The sequence below is a fragment of the Seriola aureovittata genome, chromosome 2 (genome assembly GCF_021018895.1).
Source record: "Seriola aureovittata isolate HTS-2021-v1 ecotype China chromosome 2, ASM2101889v1, whole genome shotgun sequence".
Lineage (NCBI taxonomy): Eukaryota > Metazoa > Chordata > Actinopteri > Carangiformes > Carangidae > Seriola > Seriola aureovittata.
The window spans coordinates 10,329,011-10,347,113 of NC_079365.1; the positions used below are offsets into that span (position 1 = coordinate 10,329,011).

Genomic DNA, 18,103 nt, shown 5'->3' on the forward strand with positions numbered 1-18,103 from the left:
GAATCACAACATTGTGATTCTCTTGTGCAAGCATCAGTTGCTGTAAATCCTGCATGGATCTAAATCACCGACCCTAGAGATGGTGAAAACTTTTTGTTTAACCATGTAGCTACTGTGATGAATCTACTGTGTTGGAAGTAGAGACACGTTAAGAGCATCTTTGCTGAACCAGAACAACTCTTTGTGCTACCTGAGCACTCGGCCACTAATCCTCCTAAGCCCCAGGCCCCCTGCAGAGACACACATACCTGGGGTCAGTGTCCATGACCTACTTCCCTCCCAGGGACCCTCACAAACTAGCCAGCACTGATCTCAAACACGAAGGCTCAGCTTCTGGCTGTGTAACCGCCTTGTAGTTAAAACAGACTCAGTTTTATCAGATCTACAGAACCAGAACAAACCAAGGGAGCGATGGGATTTCTAAGAATCTCCACCACCATCCAGGGTCACCTCTATTCACTGTCAGCATGCCACATGAGCATCAATAATTCACCAAGTGCTGTAGGGTGCCTTTGTGTCTCCATCGCTCTCACTGAGTTATCTGTGACAGGAGCTGGCTGTTCATCTCACTGCAGTGGCTGGGCCTTGTTTGACAGCCATGTTAAGCCCAGTCAAATCCATGTCAACAGATGCAGAGCAGAGGACGCAGAGAATCATACTAATTATGTGGCAGGAACGTCTTTCACGGGGGCTCAAATCAGATCCAAGCTGTGGTATTTGTTCCCTACTTCAAGATATTTTGAGGCAAGAAAACTTCCCACCTTTGTCCTTTATTTATTTTGTTCAAGTCTTATTTCATTCAAACACCAAAATTCAGTCTGTTCTTATAAGAAAGCGTTCGCGTTACAGTGGATTTCTGTATAATGAAAGGTACAAACAAACATCTTCAAAACAATATTAGATTTCAAAGCAAATGCACACTGAAAGTTGTGCATGCATATGATCTTGTTGCATTGCTTTCATGTTCTGCACAGACAGTGAAGCAGAAGTTCAACATGTTCAGTGCAGACTTCAAAGCCGCTGTCATAGACTCAGTATTCGTAGTCTTACAGGACTTTAATGGTGCTTGGATTTCACTGCTGCTTTCAGTTTTGTGTAGAGACAGCCAAAATTCTGTAATAGAGAACAGACACATGATGTAGGAAAACAACGAGCTAGGTGATATACGGTTTGCAATGGAAGACATGCAACAATATAATATGAACGGGCATGGACCTGGATTGCGTAGTAAACGATCCCCAAATAACCAGCAATGCAGCCACCAAGGAAGAGATCAAAAGCTGCAGGTTTCACTCTGGGAGAAAAAGTGTGTCATTATCATCCAAGTCATATTCAAAGTAATACATGCACCAAAAGAACTATAACACAGATATTTACCTGTACATCACTATCGGTTGGTCCATTTGATCAAAAAAGGTAATATCAGGGTCCCTGCATGAAGAGTATTGAATAGGCTATAGTTAACAAGGCAGGACAGATGAGTGTCGGAAATATAATTTATACTGTATGTTTGCCACTTTTGCTATCATGTGATACCTCCTGTCCTGTCGAAAGTTGTGTCTATGGACTTGCTGTAGGTAGCGTTTAAATTCATGCTCGAGTGAGTTGACCAGCAGGATGTGACTGGGCTCCTTATCTAACAGCTGGGTTGCCCGGGGGACTGACGTCAGGAAGGACATCAGACTGGACATACGACCATCGTGAAAGTCCTGCATCAAGGATTCAGACATGAATTCACACAGGAAAATTATAAAATACTAGTTACCATATGTCAAAGTGTTCTGATAAACTGTAATATGGAATTTACATTATATCTACTGGAAATTATTCTCACATTATGCTGTGCCAAAAGTACAAAACGTTCTTCACTTTGGAGCATTTAAACCTCTTCATATATGGCAGTTGTTTCATTTGAAGTTCCCAATCTTCAACTGAATCAAATTAACAAGCTAAAGTCATTACATGAGCCTGGGCCTTTGATGATGCAAACACTGTGTAATACCTAAAAAAACCACCAGAGGTCAGCAACTTCCTTTGCATAATGACTAAAATAACCAGAATCTTACCATTTGGCCTTTAAAAACTTGCACATCTTTTGGTGAACCCTGGTGAAAGATAACACACAGCAATCACACATTAAAATGCTATATAAAAAAAGAAAGAAAAGCAGAACAAACTATGAAGACTCTGTTTCTATATTTGATTTCATGAGTTTAATCACCTTGTCAGAGAGATTGTACATATACTGGGCCAGAGCTTCTGCTATGATGATACCGTTACGCTTCAGTTTCCTGAAATCCACTTGCGACCTGTGAGAAGATATTCACATGTTCAGGAAACGGCCAATATGGTACGTGCCGCTCAAAATGATCATAAACATAATTTAGAGCCTACATTGTGTCAAGTATGGATCCACGGAGCTCAGATTTGGGGTCTTCCAGGTGAGACAGAGTGAAACCAGGGATCCTGCGCAGACTGTAGCGCTCATGCTCCCAGGCTACTGTGGACTCCACAAGATTTATCTTTTTATGGACCAAACCAACTTTCATCCAGGGAAATCTAGAGGAAACTACCTGGAGGAGATAACCAGAAACTTTAGAGCAAATGGTCATTGAGACCGATGAGACTTGCACCTAGCAGTAAAGTGTGTTACCTCCTCCAAGTGCTGAATGAAGGAGTGCATTGGAGTTCCAGGTTTAGGAGGGCGGGAAACATGCATGTGCAGTTCATCAGCATTGGCCAGTGTATCCAAACACAGAACAAACGCCACATTGTCATGGAGCAGGCTGGACTCTGTGGAGGGAACATGTTTGGCTGAAATGAATCAAACTGGACAGTTCGTGTTTAAACTCATATTAACACACGCAGTAGACATTCCACATGTTTAACGGGTCACAAAGCCAGAAACTCACCTGCATGGTCCAGATTCTCTTCAATCCACCTCTTTGTGCCGAGGAAGTTGTACTTTCCTCCTCCAGTCAAGGAGAACATTAAATGATATCTAAAACAACGAAAGCAGTCAAACGAACAGCCTTTAATCCATCACTGATGTAATGATAGAGATGGGGAGTTCTTACCCCATAACATGATATGGGCCCCTTTGTCAGATCATTTCAAAAAATGAAATGTAATATAACTTTTCAGCCAAATAGGTTTTCAGCCAGGGTGTTATTATCTGACAAGTGCCACTCATAATAAATATGTATGTTCTCATAACATTAGCATAGCATTATTGGTATTACTAGGTTCTTTAGATACAGAGGAAGAAGAAGAATTATTCAGATCCTTTATCTAATGTGAAATTAGTCCATTACAAGTAAAAGCCATGCATTCAAAACCTTACATAAGTAAAAGTATTATAAGGGAAATTTACTAAAGCTACATGTAGATAGATAGATAGATAGATAGATAGATAGATAGATAGATAGATAGATAGATAGATAGATAGATAGATAGATAGATAGATAGATAGATAGATAGATAGATACTTTATTTATCCCCTAGGGGAAATTCAAGTGTTTATTAGCTCATTGTTGATAATAATAGAAACAGTATATAATGATACTAAAAGAATAAAAGTACTCATTATGTAGAAAAACTGTCCCTGCCAGTGTTTTGTAAAGCTGTAACTCACGGTGGTCTAGTGCGTGGACTACTATAAAGCTTCTGGAAGAGACGTGCCAACTCCAGCAGGATGGTGACCCCACTGCCATTAGAGTCTGCTCCATAAGACAACCACTGTGTTACACACAATCAGAAGCATATTCATGCATGAGAAGATTTTAAGTGCTTACATTTTAAGAGGGGGATGAATCAAACAATTTAACATGGTGGAGCTTTGGAAACACATCTTCACTGTGTTTTTATCATTTATACAGTATGTGACTCACCGGGGCCAGCCCGTATGAATCATAGTGGGCAGTGATGACAATAGTGGGTACATCTTCCCCTGCTCCTGGAAGCACTCCCTAAAATACAAGTCACCAATTACACAGTGCAGAACAGAGAACAGAGCAATCACAAACCTAACCAATCAGGTTCGACACTCACCTCCAGTGTGACTATAGAGTTGTCAGTGATGGCCTTAATTGCGACGTTGTTGCTCACTAAGATCTGAAAGGCTGTAGCTGTGACCATACTTCGAAGGACTGCAAATATTAAAAACATACACATCGGAATATAATACAAATGCTCCTTTTTTCCCAGTCTGTCTCTATGCTATTTTATTATTATCTTACTCCTTGTATCCATTCAGGAACTCTTTCTCTGTTCATCCTGTCATGTTCACATGTAACCTATCCGTCTCTTTTATTGAAATAGCATTAGTCCATCCATCCAGTATACAATACATCCATATATCCTCTTGCTCCTCTTACCTCTGATTATTATAGATGAGGTTCGGGTGGCTGCGGCCTGTTTAACCTCCTCATACATGTAAAGCAGCTGTTCATCTTCAGGCACCACATACACCGGCATGAGGGTCTCCTTCAACAAGGTCTCGCTCTCACTCACCATGAAGGACTGAGACAGCAAAGGGATTGTTAAAACAAATGGGTGAATAAGAACTACCTGATATCTTCCAGTCTGTCCTGTTCTCGTTCCATTCCCATAGAAATTGTATGATGCTCCAAGATAATATTTCAGCAAGCTGTTACCTAATACCTTTGAGCACAGACATATTATCACGCTCAAAACCTGTATCCTAAATACTGTATTGCATCACAGCCTATCCTGGGGCCCCTGTTACCTGGACAGTGTCATGGGAGACACTGGAGATATTTTTGGGCAGCAGGATCAGTATGGCAGCAGCATTTTGTTTCTGGGCTTCCTGGTATTTTTCCGTGGTGAAGTCCTGCACCTTCATGATGACACAGCGGCGGGTCAGCACCGGCTCATCAGCTGACCGTGCCTCTGCCACCACGATGGCTCCACGGCAACCTCGATGTAAAAGACAAGGGAGAAAATTAACATAGATATCAACATGAAATTTCCATTTAGATTATACTTCTCTTCCACTAAAATTAAGAGGGAACTAACGCTATTTGACAGCTACTAGTTACTTCGCAGATTGAGATTGGCTCCGGCTCAGTCACCTCTGACAGGAGCCTTTCTGCACGATGCGTACTGCTACTTTCTATATTTTAAGTAGATTTTAGTAGAACAGGGAGTTTTTTTGTAAGTGTAGATTATCTTCTACCACTTCATCTGTTCTCCTCCCTATAAAATGCTAAAATGCTGCTAGTTAAAATCAGAAGCATTGTATCCACTAGTCAGTAAACACAAATAAAGCCAAAACAATGTAATTTACTGTCACCTGTCAACTAAGACATTTTATGCACTTCTGTGCCCTGAAGATTACATTTCCATTACAGGATAATACAAATGGATTCAGCACGTGGTCCTCAGCACATGTTAATGCAGTGAATTATGTTATTCATACTGACACATCAATGCAAAAGTGTAGCATTTTACTGTTGAGGCTGGTTGAGGTGGCACTAGTTTATCTACTTTATATACACTTAGCTAGTTTCATCCAGTGGCTCCCAACCCAAGGGGTCAAGCCCCATCCAAAAGGTCACAAGATATGTCTGGGTTGAGTTGTGAGATGATTAATGTGATTAGGAAGAAATAAAACAACGTTCTGTTCCACACATTTGCATTCATTTTTCACATATTTCTCTAATCTTTTTGGGGAAAGTATGAGGTAGCAGTTATCCAGATTATACCATCAGCACAGAGGCATCCGAAAGTATGCGTACCTGCATTTTTGAGTTGCAGTTTGGTTTTTCTAATACTGGAGGTGACTCTCGGAACTTACCATGCTTCTGCTGTGCCAAGTTGTACTGCTGCATCCTGTAGGCAGTGAACTCATAGGAGGACACAGCAGGAAGAGCAGAGCCATGTAAGCACTGGACACAGAGCAACAGCAGCAGCAGCGCAGCAGCTACACCCAGGTCTTTCAGCAACATGCTGTCACGTCCTGTTATGGTCTCAATCTGTGAAGGAAGGTTGATATTAGGCTTTCAACAAGGCCAGACTACACACACTGAAGGGTAATTCCCTTTAATATTTAACATAGGTGAGTAAACCAGGATTGGCAGGACAGATAAGACGACACCAAGTTTACTCCAATCACTGTGCTATATGGTAAAACAGCCAATAACATGAAGTCTCATTTTTGCAGCCCCCATTACAGATATCCTTGAGAATTTCATGAAGAATTGGTATCTGAAGAATTCAACTTGGCTTGTACTAGATAGCAACATAGTCTCAGTCAACCTGACCCTGGATTAGGACATGCACGTTTTTTTTTTTTTACTTATAACCCTGAAGTCAGCTATGGTCAACTTTCAGCATTCTGGGTATTGAATCGCTCCTCACCTGTCTCCTTGCTGTCCTGTCTCATGAGCCTTCTCACTACGTGTTCCTCACCTTCAGTGCTACTCCTTGCAAGCGTGGACTCACACTACTGTAGCTCCTGGGATTCAAGACGTCTAGGTAAGCCACCATTCACCATCTGCTCCCAAGGGATCAACTGGAAGCTAATCACAAACACCCAACCCCCCACCCCACACACTCACTACTCCTCTATCTGTGCACCCATCCCTCGTCTCCATCCTCCCTCTCCTGGCTGCAATGTTACTCTCATTCAGTTCACTTCAGTGGGTAATAACACATCACCAGCAGAGACTCTGTGTGGGTGGCAGGCAAAGTGTTTCATACAGTAGCTATTTGTTTCATCTCCTGCAGGGACAACAGTTTGAAGCAGTCTGAAGACGTGTTGGACTGGAGCGCTTGAATCTGACTGAGGCTGCATGGAGGCTTCACTCTCTAATTATTCTGTCTTTCTACAAGTGGAACATGTAAGACACGATTTAAAAAAAAAAAAAGAAGAAGAACTGGCTGTTTTATGGCATCAAGCAAAAAAAGTGCAATTACAAAACATTACAGAAGCATGCGGCAACATCAAAATTCAGATATCTAATATTTATTTTTTTTAATATGATGCACTATACACAGAACTTTAACACTGTTAAAATCTAAATGGAACCAGTTCACAATCATCATAATAAACATCTGACAAATAAAAAGCATTTGTTTGTATATGAATTATTTCCCATACATGAAAAATAAATTAAAACACACGCAACTGCAAATAAATAGCTTCTGTTACAAATGAATTACTTTAGATTCCAAACTCAGGAGGTTTAGTGAAGCTACGCCCCAAGAGAGACAACATTGGCCAGAAGTAGTGCACTCAATAGCAGAGGACTGCAACAACCTATGTGTGAGTCTATCAGGATAATGTTAATGATAAAAAAAAAAAAATGAAGCACCATAGTCAGTCACACAGTCAGTCCTTTCAATGTTAATATTGTACTGTACTGTACACAGCTACTGGTCTAACACATTTCTCAGCTAGTAGATGCATCGGTGACATATTACCTGACCTACTGTACTGTTTGTGTCTTTTTTCTACTTAATACATTATCTACACACATGGTACCTTATTAGTTTTTAGTTTTTTTTTTCTATGCTTGTGTACTTTTGTAAATCAAATGCTGTACCACTGAGGTTGTATCAGCGATTTTTCTCTTCACCACACATAATGCTTGCAGAGCTGTCATTATGGAGTCATACAATACACATTGTATCTCCACTCAATGTAATATTTCAACAAAAGCAGAACATCGGTTATGAAAGATGTGAGGTTCCCCGAAAACACCATCATATATCAAAAAATGATACTCAAAGTGAGATTGTTCTTTGTAGATGCACAGTATTTAAAGTCCATTGCACACCAGTCAACAGAATATTCTGAACGTTGCCATGAGAAAACAACTTAGACCACAGTGTAAAGTGCACACATACTTAGAACTGTATATTAACATCTATCTTTCCCATAAGCAGGATAAGAGCGTATCTAGGCTTAAGTTATTCTAAAGAGAGAATGTTTTTTTTCGGGTGTCATACTAGTTAAAATATGCTTCGGGAAGTCATACATGTGTAAAAACTCTCATTGTTGAGGTGTTTTTGGGAAACCCTGCCTGATCTTCCACCGAGCAGATTCACATGCAACCCACTAGAAAATAGCTGATGTCCGCAGAGCTTTCGAAATGTCTTTAGACGGATGTAAACATGAAACAGAAACAGTATGCAATCAGTACTTCTATACAGCAAGGACTACTTCCTTTTCAACATCATGGAAAACATCCATTGGCATAAAGCATTGACCATACACAGCTGTGCCAGGTGCTACATATACAGTCCTTGTCCTCAAATCGGACAAATTAGTTGTATTCAAACTGAAGGGAGAGTAAACGCAAATATACAACCATACAAAACAAATACACAAAACTAAAACAAAACTTTAAGAAAGGAAAGCATTTTATACTTCCCTTGATATGCAAAAAAAAAAGAAAAAAAAAAAAAAGAGTGTTTTTCTGCAAAAAAAAAAAAAAGAAAGAAGTCCCATTTAATTTCAATCCAGGCAATATGGAATCACTTTGTACACATTCTCAGGTAGGTTTCTATGTACCTGCACATATTCTAAGCCTTTTATCCATTCATCGAATCCCTCAAGTATGAATTATTTTGTAACCACATTCACTAGTGGTGACTGCCTCTGTTGATCATCTTAAACATCCACTCATGTGGGGGCTAGCATGAACAAACACAAAGGAAGGACACACTGACTCAAGAGCTGTTCTTGCCATTGTTTCTAAATCACGAGATCTGATATTACAGCAGGTGGATCTAAATATTACTATGTTTTTAGAAACGCACTTCACGTAACGTGTCATCGGCACAAGGATGTGTTTCGGGGGTCAATAAGAAATTGATAAATTATCTGCACTGGCTGGTCATTAGACATTAGAGTGTTAACAGGCAACATGCAAAACTATTTGTTACCAGCTTCTTTTAACTGAATATGAAACAATTAAGCAGCACATCCTTTGTTTGACAGACAAACATTTAAATAAAAAATCTGAAGTTACTGTTTTAATGTTGTGAGTGTAAGCATTTATCAGAAACTTGGTGGTTTAGCACAACTTTCCTGGACATAATCAGACACACACATGTCATTTTCTATGTTTGACACATACTGTATATGCACAGGAAGACAAAACAGACTGACTGAAAGAAATGATGAGAGAGAGAGAGAGAAAAAAAAAAAAACTGTGGCCACTAGAAAACGTCTAATCTCTTCTTGTCCATTGAATCTTACCATCAATGACACACAAGCAGAAAAAGTACTTTCCATGGGCGGTGGACTTGCCAATGATGACACCTCGTCGCCATTTGCACGCATTTGGTCAAGTTCCTGTCATCTCATTTTGTTGTTTCTGTTCTTCCACAACGTCGCACAATCGTTCACGGTCCTTGTAAACCAAAATATCCACAAGCATGAGATGGAGGTCAAACAAAGGAGAAGCAAAAGTGACATGTTTTCCTTGGAGGTAAAGTTTCTGCCATCAGTCTTGTCCCCACTGAACCAACAATGCAGAAGTAAGATGCACAGATCCTACCATAGGAGGAACGTACACAGATACTGTACATATCGACTCTTTTCTCAAGACTTGACCTATTTTCTTTTCTCATTTTTATCTTTTATAAACCCTTGTTTTCCCTTTGTGCCATTGCAAGCTGATAGTTTTTCCTCCTTGCTGCTACTCTGGTCAGTAGTTGGCCTCAGTGCAGGTGGCAGGCAGGAGATTTTTTTGGGGAGTGGGATGGGGCAAAATGGTGCTACTGGATTTGACAGGCCGTGGAGGGAGCAGCCTGGCAGCACATGCAGGTGGGGTTAACTGCTTTAGGGGGGATCAGATCCAGGTCCTCGTCATCCGGGATCTCATCGAGCCGGTACCCATCCTTTAGGAGCTGGATGTTCAGATCCTGGTTGATCTGCTGTAAAAGCCAAAGAAAGAGGATATCAGCAGAACTTCTGGACTTTTTTTTCAGATTTTGAAGCTATGAATGACCTTTTTAGTGAAATTAGTCATTATGCTGATTGAAAAAATATTTTTTTATAGATGTTAAAACCAATGCTGATCCAAATTAATTACATTTTTGCAGAAACAGAAAGCAGCAACATACAAAACAAACAGGTCTCAGGTGGTGATGGGAAAAGGCAAGAGGCAAAAAAACACGAACGAGAATCAACCTGTTTGGATGAGAAATGGGGATATATACTGTATCATCACAGACGACTGTTTAGTGAATGCTTGGCAGAGCCAGTACATATTTTTTTTCAATGGGTGCACATATACCTTGTGTGAGTATGGGACTGGGTGATCAGGCGGTGACACTGGTGGGGTGACACTGTATAAACTACAATATAACGTGTGCATAGATACCTGGTCCCTCAGACATCTCACCTCGGCTGAGGAGTATCCTGATGAAGAGTATCTGGACATGTCGAAGTCATCATCACTGAAAGGCAGTTAGAAACAAAAGATGAGGGTCTGAATAACAGCAACGCAGGGTAAAATGATATCTGAATCTTTAAAGGGGTAGTGCACCAAGTATAGCACTTTCATAACGATTTGTGAAAGTCCGATTTTTAAAAATGAAGTAGTAGATCTTGACCTGACTTTTTAGTCTCAGTATGGATCAATCCTAAAAAATGCTGGATCCTACATTTCCCTTGATGCTACTCAGTTTGTTTTTACTCTATGACCCCTGTTTGTACTGAAGCCTTTCTGTCTCTGTCTCTGTCTCTATCAAATTCAAACTCTAAATAACCCTGATGACATCATCAGGGTTATTTTCTTAGACTTGAAAAACGTCCTCCACAGCCACAACAGACATTATACAACTGCTTTCATAGGCTGAATAGGATTCCTTGTGATGTGTAAACCAATCACTAATGTGTTAAAGCTGTAGAGTTCCCCTTTAAAAAACTGCTAATAGTAGAAAACAGTTGCAGCTTGTGTTTTTATTGGCAGATAGGGTGATTACAAAACAAAATGTTGACATCTCTCAAGTATTGATTTCACATAGAGACAATATGCTGCAGTCTCTCGATTTCTTTGGATATTACTGGCTCTCATAATGAGACTGAACGAACGGACATACTGCAGCCCACACAAGTTCAGGTCAACAGACAGACACCAACTGCCTTTTTTATATATACAATTTCATGTGAGGAGCAGTAACATCGTGTTAACGCAGCTAACAGGCTTTTCTCCTCTGAGTAATCTGCCTTTCATACACTGTAAACAAACAGAACAGAGGGACATTGTGTGAAGGGTGTGCTGTGTTTCTGTGAGGCAAAAAGCTTGTCAGTGGGTCTATATGATGCAATACGTGATGTAAGCTTGGTTTGCTTCCAGAGCGCTCATTTCACATGAGAGAATTTCCCCTCATGTAGCTCCACACAGAGGGCACAAAGGGTGGGACTCATCTGTGTCAAATACAGACCTGCTGGTAAGGGGTGGAAGCGAGTGCTCCCTCTGAGCCGCTTTTCCCTGTCCAAATCCTCACCCCGCTATCCTCTAATCCTGAGCCCCTGGGAGAGGCTTTGCCCTTTTTTAGGTTCCCTTCTGTTAAGAACTCTCTCAAGTCGCTCTATGGATTAATGTGCCATCATGACAGAGTTAGACGTACAAAATAAGTTAGCCAATTTCTCATGTTCTCTCCTTTTAGGTCAGGCTGAAATGTTTGTTCTTTTACCGTTATAGAAATTCATCCGAAGAAACTACGTACCTGTCAGTGTCCAGTGCTACCAGGGGTTTCTCATCCGGGCTCTGGTCTAGAGAGGAGTAACCTTTGTTTGGCACCACCAACCTGAAGAAGAGCATCGACAACAAGACGGAACAAGACAAAACTCAAAAAACATGCAACATTCATCTTAAGTCGCATTTTTTCACAGAGATATACATCGTGTTACTCATGAAACACCCACGGAAATATTTGCAGCGGAAGGGGTGCAATAGAGTAGTTCTATGGTGCTCTTCTTTCAGTCTGGAAAGACACAAAAATTGGGGCTAATCTGAAGCCTTCAGACTGCAGGCATTCCTAGATTATCTTTCTGCTTCAGAGACTCGGGGTTCAGACCAGTCTGTAGCCATTCTTATATTTGCACTAATCCATCAGGGAGTGGGATTAGACAGATGAGCCAGTTGTCGATACTGTGGGTTGTACTGGGTTTATGCTCAGTGCTTTGATTCTTTTATCACGGCTCACACACACACACACACACACACACACACACACACACACACACACACAAAAACATCAAATTCCCCTTCTCTAAAAAGCCTTGTTGTTTGCACTGTTTGTGTTTGGTTGTGTTGTGACATTAGGAAGTCTGATGGCGTTCGTAGACGGCTGGCAGCACACAAAGCTTTCTGTGGCGCGCCGCGCAGTCCACGTGTTTTGCATTTCAGTTAGTTGCGGTATTTTGCGGTGAATGGTGAACAGCAGATAGAAAAACATATTGCTTGAGATGCTAATTAATGCGTTTGTGGCTGAGTTGGTCAACATAACAGAGAAACAAGCAGGAAGTGGAAGCTGTTACCTTGTCCTGGCGTTCTTCTTGGGTTGTTGATTGACAGGACTTCCCACGGTGCCATTCTTCACTGATCCCTTCCTGGCAAGGTCCCTCTGTTTCTCTGAGCAACCACAGGATGTGATGTCATCGGTAAATACGTCAATAAAACTAAGCTTAGTGACCATGAATGACTGATTTATATGATTTGGTGTCTTGTATATTAGTGTATGGTGTATGGATGTCACAGTCTCACATAGAAATCTTTCAGGATGTTTGAAACTTGAAAGTTGAAAAGCATTTGAGCATTTGAGATCACTCTTTGAATATAAGTTATTCTTGAGATATTGAGTTTGAAAATAAACGTTTCTGAAGATAGAACAATTTTTTGCTTCTGAGATATTGACTGGTGAATTTGAGGAGGCAGTATTTTTCAGCAAGCTTTTTGGAACACAACCCTTAGGACTAAAAAGAGATGAATGCGACAAAGGCGTTCAGTGCTGTGGTGGTACAGTAACAGAGGCAGCTAAAAAATGTTCTGACACTTCTGACAGTAGAAATAAATTGCAGAACGGGGGACTATAATTTCACTGACGTACAATAATCCTAGTGAATATCATATGGTGCTGGATATAAACTGAGTGTTTGTGCTTATTTTGACCATGCGTTGATGCAGTAAAACAATATTGCAGTAGCCCGTGGTAAATTTGCTGTGCTAGATGCTTTCCACTCTTTGCTACTGCTCACGGTTAAACCTTAGTGTGAAGTCACGTTCTGCGCTGATTTGCACTGTGTCTGTTGTGATACCTATTTGGACTTGTAGTGGTGAGGGCTTGTAGTTCATGGCCACAGTCTCTCCCTTGGTGTCAGTGTCTGCCTCTGAGGTGGAGGACGCTGCGGGGTCCTAGGAAGAGAGACACGCAGTGCAGAGCATGTTAGCATTGATTCAACCAAATAACAACACTAACAACAACACATGATATCTAACTTTACTACAATCTCAGGTCCTGCCTCTTCAGAGACTTTAATAATCCTAGCTGTCACAGCTGCAGTTTGCCAATTCAATATCTGACAGGGATTAAACTTTAACCCAAGATGTTTTGTAGTAACACACTTCCAATTAAGGGGTGCTATACTTCCTCTGGGCATGTGAAATTGAATGCAGTCCTGAGGGTACAATCAATCCAGTACTGAGGCCTGCCCCTCAATTCATCACCAGACTGCCACAGGCCCACATCACCGAGAAAATCTGTTCTTTTCTAGAACCTGCATGAGTCCAACACCCTGGCGAGATTTCCCAAGCATATGGGTTACTACTATAGCTGCCTGGTTTGCAGCATCAATAGGCTTGAGTGTTCTGCCTATGTCGCTGGCTCAGTCTCTTTTATGTGTGAGCAGTGATGGCATAGGGGGGAGGCGTGGGAGAACAGAGGGGGTTGCTGTTGGAGCCATGGTTTCCCCAGATTGAGAGGGGAGCTGGGCCGCTCTGGGCCTGTTCTGCTGACAGAGCTCCACATTATGTTGATCCTACAGGCCTCCCCTTGTTGCACTCTGAGGGACTCCACAATCCACATGGGCGAAGGCTACCAGGCATTTGGCTTTCAATAACTCTGAATAACTGTATTCTCTCCATAGGAGTAGCTGCTATATTTACAGGATCCCTCCAGCAGGTTAAATGACTGCAGCTGAAACTTTTGTACAGTTAAATTTGAAAGTTCATGAAGGCTCAGAACACTTACTTACGCTAACATACAGCATGTTATGTGTATAAATATATTTGAATAGTGTCAAATAAAATATAGAATCAAAGTGTCAGATGTTTATACATGACAGGCAAATGTGTGCTTCAGTTTCATGAAAACATTTCAAAAATGAATAAAAACCATTTGTGTCTTTGAAGATTGTGAGAAGGGATTACAAAATAAATAGTTCTAGACACAGATATGCCTGGATCTATTTCACCGAAACCTTTTTAATGTTATTATTGTGAAATAATCAGGCCAATTCCATGAGACCATCAGTTTATCCAATATCACAGGGCCTGATGAAAGATTTATGAGCATTTAGCATGTACAGTGAGAAGCTTATTTTGCATATCGATTTTCATGTAACTCGTTTAAAAACAAGCTGCCAACAACACAATCTGGTGACACAGCACAGCAAAGATGTTTAGATTCACGTAATGTCTGGTTAATGCATAGGCAAAATTCAAAACATCAAGTTACATGATTGTCATCTGAGCAAAAGGATGATATCTTTTAAATGTTTTTCAACAGCCAATCATTGCAATCCATCCCCACCTCCTCTGATTTCTCCTCATTTCAACAGGAACAAGTGATTAATGACAGGACGTAAGGTTGTTTTTGTTTGTTTTTTTATAATGCAGCCCAGCATAGCCAAATATACCTTCATTGAATGCAAGAGTCTCATCCTCATCTGGTGATGAAGCATTGTTCACTTGGCTGGAATAATTAATGAGAGCTGCAACAGTGAATACTCTTTCTGTTCTGCGACAGGCTCTTCCCTCGGATCATTAGGCTTACCCACAGTATTTTTATTTATTTTATTATTTAATCATTTTTTTCACACTTCTCTTCTACCACAGAAAGATACTGTAATGAGGTAGGGTCATATTGTCTGTCAAATAAATCCCTTTGATTTTTTTCAGCAGAGCTGGCAGTAAATAATGAAAGAGATTCAGTATTAAGCTGTTTGTGACAGAATTTCCTGCCACTTCTTGAACATTAAACAGCACAGTTAATAGTGGATAGCCCACAACAAACAAGTTAAAACTCCTCTTAAAATATAACAGCTTACATTATATCAGTCTAATGTTTGGTTGAAAGAAATGCTACCAAAGGTTGTTAAGTTACAAAGTAAGTGCTTACTGGCCTATGCTATATTATTACTATCTTCATTTTGTGTAAAATTATAGGTATTAGACAATGGCATCATAGAAAGTCAACTAGGTCACTTAAAACATACACTAAGAGCCTAGAGTACCCTGAAAGGCCATGTGACGACTGCTGACCGTCACTCACCTGAACTATGACATTTGGGGTGACACGCTGATTTTTATGTATTAAGAATAAAACATGGCCTGTCACTCCGACCTTCAACATGCACTCACACACACCTAAACTCATTCATGGTCTCACAAACACACACACACACTAAATGTGCGTACACATCCGTGTATCATTTTCAACAGCTTGTCCTCCTCTTAGGGACTCCTTTACTGCCTCTGATGATGAAGAGCCACAAGGTTGCTGACACAGCACAGGCACCAAGCTATTGGTAGGATTATACATCATGGCTTCCCACTGGCCAATCGCACTAAGACTGATACATCAGGTGATCGTTAAAACAGTTGCATGCTATCCTTATGAATTATAAAGGCAACTGGGCTATACTAGAATCTCTTGTGTTGCAAGGCAATCTGTCATGATGAGATTGAGCCTACACTAAACATTCAAAAAACAGATTTCAGTTAAGGGATAATTAAAAATAATTTGCATGTTTACATTTCACAATCTATTATAGCTTGAACGCCTTTCACTGATAATTGAAATGTATTCAAAATCACACAAAATTCTACATAAAGCTTTTTTATTTGTGTGAAATTCATTCTCAACAAAGAGCCAGGTGCCAAGTGCATTCATGCGATTTAGGAATCACAATGAAGTTATTAGCATTAAAATGCACCGCCATGTGTGCACGGCAACTGTGATCCTGACACAATCAGAAATGGTGTAAAAGTGTGGGACCGTTTCAGAGGTTGGAACTGCAACGGATAACAGGTAACACTGAAGAGGCCCGTGGCATTGTATGACTTGCACAGACTATTATAGTTATGAGGTGAAATAGAATTAAGTATATGGTTTCAAGAGTTTTTGGGCAAAAAATGACCAAACTGCAACCACAATTGAAGTATCTCTGGTAATGGATTCAATTCCTCAAACATCTCACTGAATGAAACATGAGAGCAGGCTGATCAAATGTTCATAGGGAAAGAGCAATTGCTCCTGCTTTAAAAAAAAAGAAAAAAAGAAAAAAAGAGACTCTCTGTACCAGAGTAAGTATGTTCTTCTGTGATTTCTGCTGGAGTTTAGCCTCAGGGGTAGTAGGGCTGCACATTAGAACTTGGAGCTCAGTTTTTGCCCAAACCCCTAAGGCAAACACTTAAAAAAGGGGGACAGCTGTTTGAGGCTGCTTTGTTTAATGTGTGGAGAATAAGGCTGGCATATCAGAATCATCTGTGGTAATAACAGAATGTATTGCTGAAATAAAACCTCAGCACAATATTAAATGTAGGGAACAAGAACAGTTGATCAGTTAATCTTTGGCAGCCATATCAATTCAGATCGTGTGCAAGGTTGGGCCTATATTATAATGGCATTCAAACACAGAGAAAAATACCATTATGTTGTAAACAGTGCAGGGTTATATATTTATATCTATTCTAATTTTACTGGCAGGTCAGAAACTTCTCATATGATAAATCATGGAAGGATGGGACTGCTCTCTTGCCAAGGGCCTCCTCGCCCTAACCATCATCATCATCATCATCAGGGCTGCACTCTGCAGTATCGTCTGGACACAGAGCTCCTATTCACGCGATCATTTAGGCTCACAGCTCATCCTGATCCAAATCACACGTCACCAGATGACGAAAAGTAAAAACAGTGGCCTCTGTCACATATTGATGTAAACAATAAGTACTGACGTGGATTAAAAATAAAACACGATTTTTGGAGTGTCAAGTTAGAGTCAAGTGCATGATATAATAAAGAAACGAATAATTCGTATTGTTATTACTATTAAATATAAACGTTATTTGAGTGTTGATTATATAGGGGAAGATACAATCGCCAACCTTTCATCTATAGATAATCAATGTACACCCATCCCAAAGATCCAGTTTGTCCTACTCGCTAGCTCACACACACATATACACACACACACACACACACACACACACACACACAGATTATGTGCCACAGCTGCTACGACGATAAGCCACAAAGACGAGATAAAACAACGTTTCAATTTGCATTCAACAGAGAATGGATTACTTAAAATGTGTTTTTGTCTTTCGTCTCTTACCAAAGGCTGTGTCTCCCCGTTGACTGGGGGCACTTGGAACCTGTCGATTTCTTCCATCATTTTGGCAAAGCGTTACAGAAACGACGCAGCAGTTTAGGATAAATGGTGACTTGTGTCTAACTATCCCGGTTTATGATGCTCGCTTGTCGGGATCCCTCGTTTTTCAGCATGATAGCAGCTCGTTTTCCTCCATCCTGACAGAGGTGACTCGACAGCAAAACAGCAGTACCGCCCCACTTCCGGGTTTATAGAATATTCATGACGCGTCTGTCCAATCCAAACAGAGGAGACCATATTCCACTGCGTAGTGAAGCAAATTAATGTTTTTAAATTACTGTTTTGAATTTGAATTATTTCCGCCGTTAGCTTTCTTATATATATGCTTGTGTTTTCACGTGCTTTTCCTTCAATATAAAGCAAAGTAACGTAATTATTAAAAGCTTAGCATAATACTTCCCTTACTCCAACACTTAGGAGGAGCAACACTCTAAGATATTACATCTT

At 40.5% G+C, this 18,103-nt stretch overlaps 2 protein-coding genes across 3 annotated transcripts; both read right to left on the minus strand.

Moving 5' to 3' along the window:
- Positions 1–761: 761 nt before the first annotated feature.
- On the minus strand, positions 762–6,829 carry zgc:109965 (Nicalin-1-like). The gene is made up of 16 exons (XM_056404246.1): positions 6,382–6,829; positions 5,819–5,996; positions 4,748–4,938; positions 4,377–4,521; positions 4,051–4,148; positions 3,891–3,968; positions 3,635–3,738; positions 2,913–3,001; positions 2,654–2,793; positions 2,395–2,573; positions 2,222–2,309; positions 2,067–2,105; positions 1,537–1,709; positions 1,378–1,431; positions 1,216–1,294; positions 762–1,113 (listed from the first exon to the last, which is right to left on the minus strand). Exons 2-16 carry the CDS (start codon positions 5,967–5,969, stop codon positions 1,057–1,059), a joined length of 1,665 nt encoding a protein of 554 aa, XP_056260221.1. The 5' UTR covers positions 5,970–5,996; positions 6,382–6,829; the 3' UTR covers positions 762–1,056.
- Positions 6,830–6,972: 143 nt separating this feature from the next.
- Positions 6,973–17,827, minus strand: fam219aa (family with sequence similarity 219 member Aa). 2 transcript variants are annotated; one of them, XM_056404267.1, is made up of 6 exons: positions 17,600–17,827; positions 13,301–13,397; positions 12,524–12,617; positions 11,710–11,790; positions 10,380–10,434; positions 6,973–9,909 (listed from the first exon to the last, which is right to left on the minus strand). In XM_056404267.1, exons 1-6 carry the CDS (start codon positions 17,657–17,659, stop codon positions 9,751–9,753), a joined length of 546 nt encoding a protein of 181 aa, XP_056260242.1. In that variant the 5' UTR covers positions 17,660–17,827; the 3' UTR covers positions 6,973–9,750. The 2 variants fall into 2 exon arrangements, with proteins under 2 accessions (XP_056260242.1, XP_056260233.1); XM_056404258.1 differs by having other exon boundaries at positions 10,359–10,434.
- Between the last annotated feature and the right edge of the window lie 276 nt (positions 17,828–18,103).